This window comes from Acipenser ruthenus, chromosome 1 (assembly GCF_902713425.1).
Source record: "Acipenser ruthenus chromosome 1, fAciRut3.2 maternal haplotype, whole genome shotgun sequence".
Classification (NCBI taxonomy): Eukaryota; Metazoa; Chordata; class Actinopteri; order Acipenseriformes; family Acipenseridae; genus Acipenser; species Acipenser ruthenus.
In genome coordinates this window covers 6,712,181-6,730,111 of record NC_081189.1, presented here as the reverse complement: position 1 = coordinate 6,730,111, position 17,931 = coordinate 6,712,181, and the positions used below count along the sequence as shown (strand labels likewise).

The window sequence follows — 17,931 nt, the reverse complement described above, 5'->3', positions numbered from 1 at the left end:
GAAATTCATTGGAATCTATATTGTTTTAAAGTATCTCCACACAGCAGGTTTACTAGACCGCAGCCTGGCAGCAGCGTTGCTGTGTCCTTGAAAAGGGCTAATAATAATAATAATAATAATAATAATAATAATAATAATAATAATAATAACAATAATCAGTGATAGTGACAGTGATAGCTGATTCTGATTCTAATCAGATTGGTGCATCCCTAGCGTGAACACATTTAAATTTGACACCTCTACTGACCATAGTGCCACAATGCAATTGGAAATGGTTGAGATGGTTGAAGTACAATGTTATTTTCTATTAGAATTTATCTTGTTACAAGTGACCTATTGCTTGTCTGGATCAATCCTAATTTTGTTAACCATACAGAAAGAAGGAGTGTTGATGTTCCTATTGACACAACAGTCTTACACTTACCCAGCATGCACACTATATATTAAAGTGCTATTGACGGTCACTGATTGGAGCAGAATGGCAGATTAATGTGTATCATTTACTTTCCCACAATTGTCAACTAACAATGTGATAGTAAAGCTGAATCTAATTAATCCAGATTGTTTGGAGTTTACGTTTTTAATATTAATTCAGTAGAATGCTGATGTCTGATTCAGAGCATACCCAGAGAGGGTGTCACTTTTATGACACTTTTGTTCTCTGGGTTGCTGGATGGATTCTGTATTATCAATTTTATGGCCTCATACAGTAGTTGCAGAGCACTGGATTGAAATGAAGAAATGCACGCTGTATGTTCTTTCAGTTTGGACAGCTCATTAGGAGATAGAGTAGATGGGGCTAGCAGAGTTGAAAAGTCACTGTCACATGATTTAAAAAGAATGAGGATGCTTCTTCAGGCAAGCTCAAAGCCAGGTTAACAGAAAAAAAAGAAATCAATGATGCTTGGAGCAGCAAAACTCAGAACCACCCAGAATGACTGCAAACATCATAAAACATCTATTAATATTACATTACTTTCATACAACTACAGTATGCTTTTCATGCCACTATAAGAACAAGAGCACCAGCCTAAGTTCTAGCATTTATTACAATATTAGTATGGCATACAGGATGGCAAAAAACGATCTTCTAAATCAGAGTCGTAGAAACCGGTACGGCTGGTACGGTGATGGCTGTACCACTTTTTTTGTCCATTTCAAAACCATATATTATTATTATTTAATTTGTGTTCCCAATTTATTTATTTTTCTCCCAGTTTGGACTCCCCCATCTCCTCACCAATTTCCTAATTGCTTATGCCTCAAAAGTATAGAAAATGGCTATTATTCCCCACAAACTTTGCTTTTGTGACCAGGACAGTGATATTTTGAAATTTACCTATTTCCAATGAGAAAATGGGCGAATTTGTGTCTTTTCGTTCACATAAAGTCAGAAAAAAACAACATATGAATCCAAATTAACATGTATTTATACTAAAGTAATACAAAAATGACTACAACAGATTTAGAAGTGAGTAGTTTTTCGAGATTTACGATTATACTGTAAATCACTTTCACGAATCAGCACCCAAATGTAGTCTCCCATCATGTTCTCGTTATACTGTCCTTGGTAGCGGCGTTCAAAGTCCAGTATATCCTGGTGGATGCGCTCGCCTTGCTCCTCCGAGTACGCTCCCATGTTCTCTTTGAATTTATCAAGATGAGCATCAAGGATATGGTCTTTGAGGGACATCCTACAGTCCATTGTGCCATAGTTCTTCACCAGAGTCTCAACCAGCTCCACATAGTTTTCGGCCTTGTGATTGCCCAGGAAGCCCCGAACCACTGCGACAAAGCTGTTCCAAGCCGCTTTCTCCTTACTAGTGAGCTTCTTGGGGAATTCATTGCACTCCAGGATCTTCTTTATCTGTGGTCTGACGAAGACACCGGCTTTGACCTTTGCCTCAGACAGCTTAGGGAAGAAGTCTTGAAGGTACTTGAAGGCTGCCGACTCCTTATCTAGAGCTCTGACAAATTGTTTCATAAGGCCCAATTTGATGTGCAGTGGGGGCATCAGCACCTTCCGGGGGTCCACCAGTGGCTCCCACTTGACGTTGTTCCTCCCCACAGAGAACTCGGTCCGCTGTGGCCAGTCCCGCCTGTGGTAGTGCGCCTTGGTGTCCCTGCTGTCCCAAAGGCAAAGATAGCAGGGAAACTTGGTAAAACCGCCTTGGAGACCCGTCAGGAATGCCACCATTTTGAAGTCTCCTATGACCTTGATGCCATCTCAGAAAAATGCAGATATGTATCCACTTAGGCAGCTGAAACTAAACTGAACTGGTGGGCTTAAGGCCCCTGTATTTATACTACTATTTATATTACTGGAAAGTTCTAGAAAGTTCTAGAAGTTACTCCAAGTTTACTCAGCACTGAATCTATCTGGAATGTTCTGGAAAATAGGTAAATTTCAAAATATCACTGTCCTGGTCACAAAAGCAAAGTTTGTGGGGAATAATAGCTATTTTCTATACTTTTGAGACATAAGCAATTAGGAAATAACACTTACTACCCAGGAACCAAAAAAAAAAAAAAAAATTGTTACACGATGTAATCGTTCATGCTTACGAGCGCTGAGGTTGCCTTCACTTCTATTCTGTTCTTAGCCAATAGTGCTAGACCTTCAGCGTTGCTAGGCTACTGAACGTGGAATGCAGAGGTGGTAATCTTCTGAGGCAGATCATTTAAAAATACTGTAACTGAATAAAATACAGCCCAGTCTAAGTTTTTTAGCAAAATTTACACAACACTGGAAACCCCAGTAATTTCAGACAACCCTAATCAGCCACTGGTTTATGATTTTCCAAAACGGCAATTTGGAAAAACACAGGTAGTAAATAGGTCATTCAATGCTTCTTGGTTCGATAAATGAAAGTGGCTTCATTACGATGAAAGCAGTGACTGTGTACATTTTGCTTTATATGTGTAAAGGCATATCAAAACAAACTAATTACTTCTAATCTGCCTTGATCCGTCTTTCATTTCTAAGGGATTTAGCAGCTGGAAAGATGCTTGTATTAACTTTAGAAAACACGACCTGTCAAAGTGTCACATAAAATTCTGTTTTCAAGGTTGTGACTGCTCCCATGTCATTCCGTGGTGCTGGTGAATGTCTGTCATTAGTCCATTAACAACAGAAGAGTGATCGGCATCATTCCTTTTTAAAAATACTTCAAAATGGAAAATACTTAGCTCAGCAGGGTTTGGCTTTAGGCGGAGACGGGGATGAATCGGATTCAGACTTTTATGCAGACGATCAAATTACGATGACCCTAGGATTATTATCTGGAATGAACAATAAACAGACAAATACACACTGGCAGAAATTCAAAATGAGAGGCTGAAAGTATGCTCAGCTGACTTTAATAATGATTGATGAAACCAGGGATTCTGCCAACAAGGAACAGTTTGTAGTTTGTGTTAGATGGGTAGATGACCATTATGAAGCTCACAAAGAATTTTTGGGATAATATGAAGTTGGGGGAACTGATGCAAAAAGGCTGGTGCGTGTAATCAGAGACGTTCTGATTCGTGCTCACCTTAGCATCACAAATATCAGGGGGCCGTGTTATGATGGTACTGTTGCTATGGCTGGAAAAAAGTCAGATGTGGCACAGCAGATATCTGAGCCAAAGGCATTGTTTGTCCACTGTTAAGGACATTCCTTAAACTTGCTGTGGTGCTGTTGACAAGTGCAAATAAATCAAAACTGGTCTTGAGGTAACTCATGAAATAACGAAATTGATTAAAAACTTTCCCAACAGAGGAACTTGCTTTGAACAGCTTAAAAAAAAAATCTTGCACCTAATGTCCCGGGACTTCGTGTTCTGTGGACTGTGAAAGGGAAGTCACTCAAAAGTGTTTTGGATAACTATGACATACTTCAGAAGACATGGATTGCCCATGAAGACCGAGGTCCAAACCCAGAAACTAAAAGCAGAATGTTGGGTGTTTCTTCCCTTATGAAGTCTTTTGATTTCCTATTTGGTGCTGCTCTTGGTGAGGTTTTATTTCGTCACTGTGATAACCTCAGCACAGCTCTGCAATCTCCAGAAATATGTGCATCAGAAGGACAGAATTTAGCAAGAATGACTGTAGTAACTTTAAAATCTCTGAGAAGCAAGGCTGAGCTTCAGAAGTTTTGAGAACATGTAATAGAAATGGCCAGTAACCTGGATGTGGGTGAACCACAGCTCCCCCGAAAGAGGAAAGCACCATGCAGATCTGAATAAGGTACTTCTTCAGCAGCATTTCCCAGTTCAGTTGAAGACCACTTTCACCAAGCATGCATGATTGCATTTGATGTTGTAACATCTTGCATCGAAGACTTTAAATGGGTTGATGATAATTACAACCATGAGCCAGGCCCGCCTGAATTACCTTATAATTCCTCACATTCACAAGACCGTAACAGATAACTTGAACTTAGTGGAAGTTGCCAACGAGCTTGTAGAAGGCTCGGAGCACCACTAATATTTCTTTGGCAAATTCACTGCTGAAGATCTTAAGCAGGCTATGAAAGAATACGGTCATGTATCGTGGACTAGACAAACTAATTGGGCAAGTATCCGATTTGTATTAAAGTTTTAGTTTCTATTTAAATAGTTTTAGAGTGATATTTTATTTGGTATGAAAGCAATTTGATGTGCACCGCTTTGTGATGCTTCCTCTTGAAAGGCGCTATGTAAAATAAAGGTTGTTGTTTTGACTTGTGATTTCTGCTTATTTATATCACTTTCCTTATTGGCATTTACAGTGCTTGGCAAATATTCTAAAAAATACTATTGCATATGTGCTTTTCAGCATTTCGGTTTTGTAATAGAATAGACATGGCACTCTCACTATATAACTACTGGAGTGGGAACAAAATTAAAGTAAAGCAAAATATACAAAAACTTAAACGGAAAAATAATGTAACGAAACATTTCCAATAATCTCAAAAGTGACACAAAACACTGTATTGGGAGACAATCACGTTCAGTTAATAAAGGAGAATAAAATATTAAATAATAAAAATATTAAATAGATAATAAATAGTAAATGCAATTTTGAGTGTTTTAAAAATGACAATTCACAACCATAAATCTCCTTATTTCATTTTCAGTTATTCTTAATATAAAATCGCCATTCTAACAGAAGAAACCCAGTATTGAACAGCATACTTTATTAGCTACATGGCTACATTGCTATTGACTCACGTGGTATGGCTGTATCACTTTCAAATTGCTTTCTACGGGCCTGTTCTAAATATTATGTATGTAGCTGCAATAGATGCAATATCTACAACTAAATCCAAAAAAACAAACTGATAAAACTGGATAAAGCATTGGTAAACAATTACATTTCAAGACTTTTCCTGAACATTTGAATCCCCATTGTTCCTTGGAAATGCATTTCATAGCTTGGATACTTAATGGCTAAATGCCCGGTCACCCACTGACATCAACCTAAAATACTCTTTTATTGAGATTTTACATTTTTTTACATTTACACCCATTCGTTTTTTCATTCATTTTACATTTCTTTTAAAGATGACATTCATGCATACAGACATACATTTTGTTTTAAAAGCATTTAAAATACATTTAAAAACACCAAGACAATTGTGCTTTGTACATGGTTAAAACAGACACAGATTAAAATCAACATGAAAAAAACCTGTGCTGTTTTAAAAGTGACTGGAAAAAAAGAACCATCTATAAAAAACCAGTGCTTGTGAGGGCCGGGGAGTGCTCTCTAAAAAAGTGAACATAAACCTAGATCTAAAACAGGGACAGGGGAAAAGGGACAGTGTATAAACAGTGAGTTAAAATTCTAAAATTTTAAAACACTTAAAATGTAACTTTTAATAGTTTACATTAAAAATCTTAAAGATACATAAAACAAAACAAAACAAAATCAAATAAAACATTCAAATTAAATCAAAGGTCCATAAAACTGAAACAAAAAGACTACATAAAACCAGGGCACCGTTGAAAAACGGTCATGCCAGCTAAAAAGGGCGGAATGCTGGCATGACAAAATAAATAAAAGGCTTAGCGGTGCCCCGTAGTCCCGCTCCTAGGAGCTAGCGGTTCCAGTTTTTTCCTTTATTCCATCTTCACGTCCTGAAGTCCGGCGATCCTCCACTCCGCGCAGGCCTTGTCCTTCCCGAGGGTCCGGATGTCCAGAATTACAAAGTCCTTGATAAGAGTTTGTGCCCTTCTGGTCGTGGTGATAGTGTCTAGCTCCTGCTTGTGATAGACACAGACGTTACGGCCTTCCCACAGGATCTGCTTGACAACATTGATGACACGCCAAACGCACTTAGCTGTGCTGGTAGTGATTCCTCCCGCAGGCCCATAGAGCACATCAACCTAAAAGGTGGAACAACCAACAATACTAAGTAGGAGGACCTGAGAGAGTGGGTGGGTAAATATAGTAGTGTACCAGAAGGTAGGACATGTAAGTGAGGGTGGCACCATGCAAAACATTTTTAGGTAAATTAATTATTTTTGCTCTGCATTTATAAAGGCATGAACAGTAGATAGAATGCTGGATAAATTAAAGAAAATTCAAAAGAACACACGATCAATAGATGATCAAGCACCTCAGACAGTAGCATAAAAGGGCACTTTTGTGACTGCTGTACAGAGAAGTACAGGACCAGACTGGCAGGGTAGCAAGAAACACTGTCACCCCTTAGAGTGAGGTCCCCTCAGTGCATGGGTATATGTACACTGTAAGGGCTTCTTGGAAACTTCCAGTGCACACGAGCTGTCTACACCAGCTATGTGAATAAATCAGTCTTCTGTCTTGTTGATCTGGCAGCTTTCAAAAACACTAAAGTCTTCACTTTTTCAAAATAAATAATACAAAACCCTAGTCCTACTCTTCCTAATTAGAGTTTTTTGTTGACAATATAAACTTGACACTTCATCATTGCTCTCACATTTATCAGGGACGAGTGACGATGTGCATCCTTTTGTGCAACATATTGCTTTTTTTTTCTTTTCAGTATAATGAAATTGTTGGCTTTCTAATCCCATAAATGAAACTGCTCAGTGCAAGAAGTCTATTTTCAAACTTCCCATCAACATCCTGTTAGAAAAATAAAAGAAAAATAAATAATAAAGTACAATCTTAACTGTAAGGATTGTCAAGTGAGGAAATAATATTTGTCCAGCTGGATAGCTTTCTTTTGTTAAGGCTAAATGAATGTTGAGATTCTGTCTCTGACTTGAAGGCTCCTGTGTCAGGACGGTAATGCGGTCTGTTTGTGGTTTGACAGGGATTATTAAAATCAGGCGAGATGAAGGGAAGAGAGTGTGAGAAAGTGAAATTGACACTGACATTCTCCATTATATTCCACTTGACTCATGATGACTATGCTGATATCATACATCCTAAGTGCTGAATTTGCTGTTAGGAAATGTTAAGTATAAAGTAATAAAGAATACAGCACTGGTATTTGATTGTTTATTTAAAACAAGAGTGAAGAGGAAAGGCCTTTTTTTGAACTCATTACAGTCTTGCAGCCTTTACATGGACTGGCTGTTTTTGTACACCACCCTACCAAGTATAACAACAGTGTATGTTGGAGAGTAGTTTTTATGAGTGTAGTTTGTGTTTGCTTTTATAAATAAATCAATGCAAAACAACCTTCTAGTTGGGATAAGCCACAGATGGAGCAAAATTGTGGAGCATATAACGGGGGGGACAACAGGATTGCATAAACCACCTATCAGTGTTTATCTCAGATTTGATGCAATCCCAGTGGATTCCTGGTACTGAAAAAATGCTCCAACAAAATCCTCCTGTGCCTTATCCCAGTGGGGTATAGGTTGAACAAATCATGTGAGGTAAAATGGGAAATAAATGCCCACAACATGACACAACATGATCCCCCAGTTGTTGTTCTGGTATAGTACTGCTTTGACTTTGTTATACCTGCAGAATGTGCTTGTTTGCAGCTACCAGAGATGGAGTGGCAGGGAGAGTATCTGCAGGACCATTCGTTTTTAGACTGCTTACTCAGTGGGGTGCCTGGGAATTTGGAACTGCAACAAGTGCTTGATGACACAGAGGAGAAGCTGAAGTTGAATGCCTTGTGGTAAGTCTTTCATGTATGGCTCATATGTGTTGTGTTTAATATCCTCTGGGGATATAGTGCAAGTGTATGTATGTAATTAGAACTTTAGATACATGTAATACAAACTCTCAATACAATATTTGAGCAACAGAACTGTGAACCAATAAGAATGATTTGAAAATACAGGTCTGTAGTGTGGAAAGTGTCTTAGGTTGATGATAAATGGCTTGCAGTTTTCACCGCGGGCTTTGGTTTAATTCTGCACAGGTACTTCTTTAAGACTGCATTTTGAAAGTGGAACCACATTTTCACAAGGTTATATCTCATGACCTAATTGACCTAGAGACCTGCCTTTTGAGATTTCTCACAAATCTCATTAACAATTAAACTTTTTTTGCAATTAGACACCCACAATGTGTATTGAAATACGGACATTTGACATTAATTGCCCTTCTTCAATTAGTTTTCAATTAACATTTTATACAGAAGCTGTGCTTTCATTGTTAAACATTCAATTTATAGCATCTGTAATGTATTTATAGTAAAGAAGACATAGCCATAGCTACACATGCCATTTAAGTATTTGTTTACCCTTCCTTTACCTTTTTATGAAAAAAAAAAAAAAAATTCCAGATGGTTCAGAGTTCTGTTGTTTAATCTAGCTGGCTGTCATCTTGCTTGTAGGTCTGTGTTTGCAATGTCCGATTGCGTCCTGTTTCTTGAGAAATCATGTGATGTAGTTGACTTCAATCTGGTTCACAGTGACGTATAAAAGCATATGTAGTCAATATATCTGAAATATCTTCTGTTTTCTTTGTTTAAAAACAAAATGATAAAAAAAGTGAGTGGTTTAGCTATTCTAAAAGGTCATGATATCGTGAAATGTTTACTTCAGGATTCTCTCATTTTTTATAAGAATGTGAATGAACTGCATGGCTTTTCACTATTTCAAAATACAACTTTTTAAAATCATAAATGATACGTTTTTGTCAACGTCTTTAGTCTTATAAAATAATCTTTCATAGAAAATCGGTTTATATTGTTTTACATTATCTAGTAAATTTGACTGTGTGCTAAATAAAACTCAGTCAGATTGGGTTTAGTGATTCTTTGATGCTCTTAACATCTTTAAACACTGTTAATAAATTTGCCTCCCATACATGCAACCCAAATATTTTAGGCAAATTTAGAATTACTAACAGAAATGTTTCGACTAGGTCTTTTCCATTGTCTTCAAAAGTCTTCATATATTATTTTAGGCACGTTGCACCGGTGACACTGTAAAGTATGTGATGATAAATTACAAATGAGTGCAAATGAGTCAAAACCCTCAATAGCCCCTTCAGACAACACACTGATATGACGCCTTACCATCAAATCAATATCTGCATTAACAATTCTCTTAGTTTCCACTTATTTTAATATTCACTGATACACTGGTTCTGCCTTTTTTTGGCCGTTTCAGGGTGGTCCATTGAAATGCACCTGCCTAATTCACTTATCGGTGTCTGGGACAAATTACGAGGGAAAAAAAAGTGAAATCTACTCCTGTGAAGGTTTTAACCTATTCATGGGTCAAAGTCATTGGCTAGCACCCAGACTCAGATGTCAGAGATTTGTTTAAGAGCTGCTTCCTAATTGAAGCAGATTAAGATAGACTGACAATGGCCAGGGCTTTCCAAATTGAAATGCTGTAATCCTGTAGGTTTCATCAAATTGGAAACTTCTGGAGGCCACCATAAAGGTATTTAATGTAGTGTCACTGGGGCCAGGGTGTATAAGCTGGGCATCGTATTTCACAAGCTGGGAAAGGCTTACAGTAGATAAGGAGAGTTCATGCCGATCTTTGTCATGCTTCGATCAGGTATTCACTGACACAGGTCTCCCAGATCTGTACTACTCAGAAACTAAGTAGGCCACAGGCAACAAGGTATCCTTTTTCATTGCAGTAATTCACTTTCCCTAAATAAAAAAGGAGTCCTTTGATAGCGAGGAGATATTTGTTTCAGAGCAATTCATTTTTGAACTCACTGAAGCTCAGACTTATTTGAAAGATATCTTTTCCTCCTCTTTTCGGAGCTCAGCAGCACCAGAGCCCACCCACACTAAATTAATTTTGACAGAGAACTTAAGATACTGTCAAACCACTGACTAATCGGTGGATTCGGTTTCTGTAAATCACAGAGCTGTGAAATGTGCCATCATAACTAATAAAAGTGTCACGTCGCCTTTTCAGGCTTTAGTGTCATTTCTGGTTTGAAAACAATTAGATTTCATTTGGAAGTGATTGATGTGATGGAAGAGAGGAAAAATAAATAAAACTCTACCTTGAGTATTTGTTTAGTAAGAATTCTTAAACATCGCAATTTCTTTCAAAACCCTCCCAGGCCTTTTGTAGTGTTGCAGGGTTCCTTCTGCTATACAGACAATATTTTTGCAAAGGGCATGGCTGATACTGTTAATCCTTTTGAGGTGTTTCTGAGTCTAAAGGTAGTGGACTCACCTCTAAGTTGGAAGGTCACTGGTTCTTGTCATGCATTTGGGGCTATCTTTGACATTGTCCATCTACCGAACTTCCTGGTATACAGTATGTGGAAGGCACATTATGTAAAAAAAAGATACCACATCGCAAATAAAATAAATGACCATTTGTGTTTTGTATTAGCCAAATTCCAAAAAAGGCAAAATGAAAAGTTGGACTTTTCTAATTATACCCCTCACGCTACCTTAATTAATTCACAAGTCTTTAATTTGCCATCCGGAGACTGAGCATTCTTAAAAGTGTGTTACGTCTCAGTGGATCAAGCCTGTGTACATATCTTTAAATATTAGAACAGCAAACTTGCATTTCCAATGACTTGCAATATGTGCTTGCCAGACAGTAATAGCCAGAACATTTCTACTGTACCCTTTGCTATTCTTTACCATGGTATATGCTTTTATAAGGTTGCAATGTATATTATTGAATGTTTAAATGATAGTAGAGGACTCTATAGTTTCTAAAATACCTGTTTTTTTTTTTCCAGCTAAACAGTTCAAGAACATTACAATTTCAGAGCACTAAACTAATTTATTGCAAATAATTAAAACATGTATATGGGCTATTATAAATGCAGAATTACTATTTTAATTACAATTCCTAAAAAGAAGTGCAATATTGTATTAAGTTACTGAAATCAAACATCTTGTTTATAGTCTTAAAATGTGGACACTTAAGGAGATTCAGTTTCAATGTCAGCTGATACACCAGCACAATATTTTACAGCTCCCATCAATTAGTATTATACAAGTGAAAACACTGACACTGCTTGTCAGAAATGTGGTGCTCTTTTGTGTTTTTAAATAAGCGAAACTGCTTTTTGGCTTTCTGCCAGCAACTTCATACTGAAAGACATTGCCAAGAACAAACTAATTTGTATACCGTTTTATGAAACAGGCCTCTAAAAATTAATTATTTTTTTATATGCAATAGTTTGTGATTTAATAAAAATGCCTTTTTTTTTAATCTCTCTTAGTAATTTATGGTATTTACATCTAGGGACATCTGGGCTTACAGTAACCAGCATTGCATTTTGACAGCATTTTATTACACAAAAACCAGCAGGCAATGATTTTTTATCATTATTTTTGTATGTATATTTGAGACTCCTGTCCTATTGTTTAATATTATTTTCCACTGTTTTTAATTAATTACAGATTTGTTTTGTTTTTTCTTTGAAAAAGTTGTTTTGGGGGAACTTTAACTGTAACCAGAATTCAGAACTGTGGATGCCTTCTTTAATGTATCTATTATTATTATTATTATTATTATTATTATTATTATTATTATTATTATTATTATTATGAAGTGCAATAATCTAAACAGATGTTGTGTTCATCCACTTCAGATAATGACAAACTTTTTCACTTAGAAAACAGTCAAATTGTGTAAGGAGTTTTCTGAAAGCCTCTGTCTAAGTCATTTCAATTGCGTTTCTTGTAAGCATTGAACAGAGACTGAAGGAGCTGCAGGTGGAACTGAATGATACCTGGACCGGAGAGAAGCTGCCATGTACGACTGACAACCCGCAGTGGTTCAGCCCCAGCAATTTCAGCTCACTCAAACCATCCTGTACTGGCCATCAGGATCTACTGGACTTCCTAAAAGCCCTGGTAAATGTGCTGTTGTTTAAGCTGGTCAAGGTGCATGTTGATTAAAATTAAAATCTCATTCTCTAGAGCAGCGGTTCTCAACCTTTTTTTTTGGAGAACCACTTTTGTATTTATTTTTATACTGAAGCTGTGACCCACCCAGTAAAAACAAAGCCATAAAGAAATTAGAAAAGGTAAAATACTTAATTTTATGTAGAGAATAAATAAATAAATAAATAAATAAATAAATAAATAAACCAAACAGTACATTTTACAAATACTAAAAGTAATTAAATTATTAAAAAAAAAAAAAAAACTAACGTAATGCATGATCTGTGCCTGCTTGCCCTCTGTAAGGGTTCTCCAATAAGTTGTTGTGCTAACTCTGAGGTCATCCCCTATATGAAGCTTGTTCCTGTATTTTGTTTTGATTGTTGCCATGCCGGAAATTCCCCTTTCCACTAAATACGTTGTTCTAAACAAATGCTTGATGGCTTTCAGCGCAACATTGAGATATTCACATTTAACCAGGATCCAAAATTGTGACAGAGAAACATCCAGAAAAGTTTTATGAGATCGTTTTCATAGTCACCAGCAGGTCAAGACTCTCGATCTCCGTAGTAAAAGAGTGTCGAATCCACTCAATGTTTGATGTAGGATCGCCAAGGAAATACTCGTCAAATTGAACTGTGAGAGCAGAGAGGTGGTTTACAACCTCTGTTCTTACCCAACTGAAATCTTGGGCTTCATCATCATCAAAAGTTTCAGTCATGAGAGGAAACATATCAGTACTCCCATCATCAACCAGCTTCCCCCATAGTTTCAGCTTTTCTTTTTTTTAAAAGCTGTGATTTTGTCATTGTGCTAAAAAATGTTGCCTCCATGGCCTTGCAGTGATACATTTAGTTGGTTGAGGTGACTGAATATGTCTGCCAGTTTTCCATACCTGGGCAAACCAGCCTAAGGACAATTACTAATTAAACAGACTCATTAAATTATAACCAAGCTTATTAGCTTCTTTAATATTATCACTGATCCCCCTTTTATTGCTCTCCTTTTTTTCTTACATTGTTCAGGATATTGTATACAAATCTTTTAAATACTAAGTTACAGATAAGCTGGTCGTGCCTGTTCTGTACTATCACAGGAGAGACAAGTGTTTTAAACCTTACCTTGGTGTTATCTGAACATACAAGATCCTCACTGGGTTTGTTTTTTAAATAATGGCATAACTATTTCCCGAGCATCATCCCTACCTAATTTTTGTAGAGCAAAAATATTACACAACTAATTTAAGTCAGATTCTATATTTGATTATAGCTTTTTGGTCCTAGTATAGTAGTTACAGGAAACCCACTGAGCGCAAGGTATTATGGGCAACTGTGAAATTATGAATTGTAGGTATAACCCAGGAAGTGATTAGGAACCAGCAAACAGCACCAACATTTCATCCATACCTTTGTAGTACTTACAGATATTACTTATGTCAATAAATAGTTGTACATGTTAAGTGTAGTGTAAACATAGAAACCATAGTTTATATTTCTTTTGTTCAGTCTTTTCATATTGAATTTTGACAGCAACATTTCCTGAAGACGGAGCAAGGTCAGGAGGAAACGTTGCTGCTGCTCCTGCTTGACATCTCCTCTCAGTGTGGTGTCTCCTTCCCATCTCCTCCGAGCGGATCGTCCTTCCAGCTGACCTCCAGAACCTCCCTACACGCTGTCGGGGATGACTTCTCCATTGATGTCCAGTCAGTGTGGGATGACGTGCGGCTACACCTCAGGCGATTCCTGGTGGACAAACTGCAATGCAGCCAGGAGGTGGGTCACCAGCTCCATCACAGGGTGGCCTTCAAGACACAGTGTCTCCAGCAGCTTCTATTCCTCTACCCGGAGTCAGAGGTCCTGTCAAAGTACCAGAGCATCCAGAGCAAAGCAGTGCAGGATCTCCTGCAGAACTCGGTGCTCTCCAGCCCTGGAGAAACCAATTTCGACAAACTGGTCCAAGCCCACCAGAGAGGCATCCCTTCTATCTGCTCCATGATCAAGGAAGATCTGCAAATGCTCAACGGGATTATGGAGCCTTCAATGACCCTAAAGTTTCTTAACGAAACATACCTCTCCAACATTACTGACGAGTTGTCCACTCTGATCGAGAAGATTTGTGACCTGCAGTTTAAAGAAAATGTAATGCACGCCACTAAAATGGACAAAAGCAAGCAGAAAGGAGCAGTGCACGCTATGGGTTAGTTTGCTGTTTACTGTTTATTGTTATACTCTTGTAGTACATGTAGGGCACACACAACATTTACAAGTAAATAAGGCTACATGAGTTTAGATGTATGTTTAATATTCATAGCATATAATAGTTGCTTAGTTCAAATCAACCCACTAAGGTTGAGATCATGTAAATCAGCTTTTTTGGATAGAATATAGACTATAATTAACAGTATGCACCATAACTCATTGTGGTTGTTTTGTGATGTGGATTCAAGCTAAGACCGCAATTTAACATATTCTCTGTGACTGATTTTGGCATAAAGAAGTGCGTCTTTATTAGTGGGTGGTCACATTTTAGTTGTTTACCTGTTCTGCTTCAGTACATTTATTGTGTGGCAAAGGAAACTGTTGAATTGTGGTTTCATGGCTGTTTTGTGTGACAGTGTGAGGACATTTTCCGACTGTGCCTACTAAGTATCTGCCAAAACTCATAAACTCTCAAGTGCTGTAAATCTCACATGATAACCTCCATTCAGTTTTTCCATTGTTAAAATGAGGTAGTTTTCTTTACCCGCTTCCTTCACACTCAAATTAAATGGTAATTTTTTGGAAGCATGCTTCAGAGACAAAGAGTTCCAGAGATGCTTCCTGGGGGAATTTGTTCACTGGCTTCTGATACTGTCAAACCACTGAACCATTAAACAGCTTTCATATATAGCCGTGGCTGTCTAAGAGGGGTTAACCCTGGTGTCTGTGGAGGAAGAGCTGGGATTTTTCCAAGCCTGATGTGAGGTCCTTTACCAAAAGAAAAAAAAACCAGCATATATTATATAGTGTCTTTTGCAATCTGGAATGATTAATGTGCTTTCAGGCATGACTTAAAAAGTATAACATACTCAGCTAGTCTGACGGAAAGTGGCAAGGAGGTCCAGGTTGGGGACATAATGAGTCCTGTCTTCCTTTGTTTCCATTTTGACCCTGAGCAGGTAATTTAATGACTTCAAGGGAGAAGCCTGAAATAAACACAGAAATGTCTCTGCAATCATTGCATTGAAAGTAGAATGAGGGTGATATATGCATATTTATTAGATTTTATTAGTACCCCAAAAATTAGATAATATTGTACAAGCTCAGTGATATTTCTACTGTGTCGTAGTTTCATGATCAGGCGTTTGCAGTTGAGGACTAAAAAAAATATGAAATCATTAGTCATTGGGCCAGATTGCTTAACCTCCATGCACCTCAGTCCCACCCAGCTGTAACAGTGGGTATAAGCAGGATCCCACTGGGAACTAGACATTGCATCTTTATTGGTCTGTCCTGGTAAAATAATTTAGGATAATCCCTCCACACCACTAGATCGGTAGGAGTGCGACAACCCTCCGGGCAGCTTGATCGAGATATCAAAACTTGCTGCTTTTTCATCTCAAGTGCAAGTCCCCTGCTGCTGCCTAAACCTGGAGCACCGGAGAGCAGAGGACTGATGTATAACAAAGGTTTAAGCTTTACGCTCAAAGAGGATTTAATAATGGCATCATCTCACTGAGCAGTCTTCCATGATTGCCAATGTGCCAGGGCAGTCAGAAAGGAAGAGGGAGCTCAAAGCAAAAAAAATAAAAAAATGTATACCTTGATAACTACTGTAGCAAACATTAGTAACAGTTCTCACAACCTTTTGATTCTAATTTTCTAATTATTAGATTATTAAAATACCCCGTGGAATAAGGTTTGCATCTTTGTGATTTGTGTTCCCGGCAACATTGACAGCCCTTTATTTTCCTGTCATTTCCAATCAGTGGAAGATACAGGGGGATCAGTATATCTGATATACTTGTCAGTGGGATTTTTAGAACTAGAATCACCAACCTATTCATTTCAGCTCGTACCCTACCCCTCCCCTCCTCCTTTTAGTCGTTTCAAGTGTAATCTTGATAAGACAGAAAATGTGTCGCAGGCAGCTGTGTACAGCCCTGGTGAAGCCCACAACTAATTTGTGCAGGAAAAAATTAAATCAGGAGGTAAATTATTTCATGATTGCTCATTCCCTGCAGAGTTGGGCATCATTCAGAAGAAAATATCTAATAATTGGTTTCAGGCCATGTCAGACACATGCAATTCCCCCCGCTAATGGCTCTGTTAGGTAGCACTAGGCCTCAGGGGTCAGAGAAGGACGGGAAATAGCCAGACGACAGCCTCTGTGCTGGAGAGAAAGAGCACAGAGGAAATGAAGTGGCAATAAGTGCAAACCAAAGGGGAAATGCACTTCACTCCCAGTTTAATATATCAGACGAGGGATCTGGCAGCCAGCCACACAGCAATTGTTTACCTTTTTGCTTGCTGCCTGCATCTGTTTTACTTTGTATACGGCACTAAACTACCATCCCGTAAACGCTGGAATCAATAACAACTGTTAAGGGATTTCCTCTTCTTTTTTTCCCCTTTCTATCATACTCACCAACAAGGGTATGCTACTAACAATGTTTGCCTTGTAAACATACACACGCCTTGTAAGGGTCCACTCACATTTGCTAGATAGCCACAGTTGAGGTATGATTAAATTCAGTGCAATCTGGAATTATTTGGCCCCACTATAAGTTTATACAGTAACAGTGCTTTAGAGTTAACATGCAATGGTGACCTTATTTTTTTGTACTTGCTTCTATTGGGGAAATGCATCGTGCTGACTGCCTTCGCTCCGAAGCTTGTCATTTAAGAGATGTGAAAGTAATAAATATAATGCAGTCTGGAATCCAATCAGTGAGTCATTTAATTCATGAATAAATGCAATTGTCCTCCAAATTTGTGATCTTTAAACACAGTTTATTTATTTCCTCAGTGTTTAATCAGAGATGCCCTTATCAGTCAAATTGTCTGGGTACGATGTTGGGTAAACGTATATGGTTGTTGCTCTTGTTGGAAAATTATTGTGTGGGAGGTAAATATAATTCAAAATCTCGTTGCTCTAGAAAGTCTTGTAGGTTAGTTGCAAACCTGCTTTGTAACCCCAATGCTGTCTTTGAAATCAGTGCAGGAAATCTGCACTTTCCATATTCACTTACCAAAAACACAAGGCTGACCTTAAGGAAACGCAATGTTGTTTGCTGTCGTTTTTGTTAGAATCAAATACTATAAGGGTATGCAATAAAATAAAATTATTTCACCCGCAACTATTTACTGTGGACAGAATTGAAACCAAACGGGGTAAGCGACTATTCTGTACATACGTCACATATTGTCGTCACTTAGGGCCCTACCAAATTCACGGTACATTTTTGTAAATTTCACGGTCATTTAAAATTCTTAAATTTCACGATTTCAACTATTTAAATATTAAATTCCACGGTGGTGTAAAGTATTTACATTTACATTTAAAGCCCTGAATTCAACAAAGGGATGTGACTACAAAGTAGTCATTGTATGCAACAGTAACTCAAAAACTATTCTGAAATGCTGCTTTTCTTCATTCCCTGTCTCTGCGGTGTAAATACCTGTCTGTATATAGACACAGCT

At 37.8% G+C, this 17,931-nt stretch overlaps 1 protein-coding gene across 8 annotated transcripts in view; it reads left to right on the top strand.

Moving 5' to 3' along the window:
- LOC131697412 (uncharacterized protein KIAA0825-like) overlaps nt 1-17,931 on the top strand; it is a 108,135-nt gene that overhangs the window by 2,121 nt on the left and 88,083 nt on the right. For 6 of the 8 annotated variants that reach the window (XR_009307256.1, XM_058986135.1, XM_058986089.1 and 3 more), the window contains exons 3-5: nt 7,950-8,089; nt 12,052-12,220; nt 13,780-14,446. Coding sequence is in view for 7 of the 8 variants with exons in the window: in XM_058986135.1 (XP_058842118.1) it covers nt 7,959-8,089; nt 12,052-12,220; nt 13,780-14,446 (967 nt within the window). In the remaining variant the exon portion in view is untranslated. Of the gene's footprint in view, nt 1-7,932; nt 8,090-12,051; nt 12,221-13,779; nt 14,447-17,931 lie in introns of all 8 variants that reach the window. The other 2 variants (XM_058985980.1, XM_058985889.1) reach the window with 1 other exon arrangement.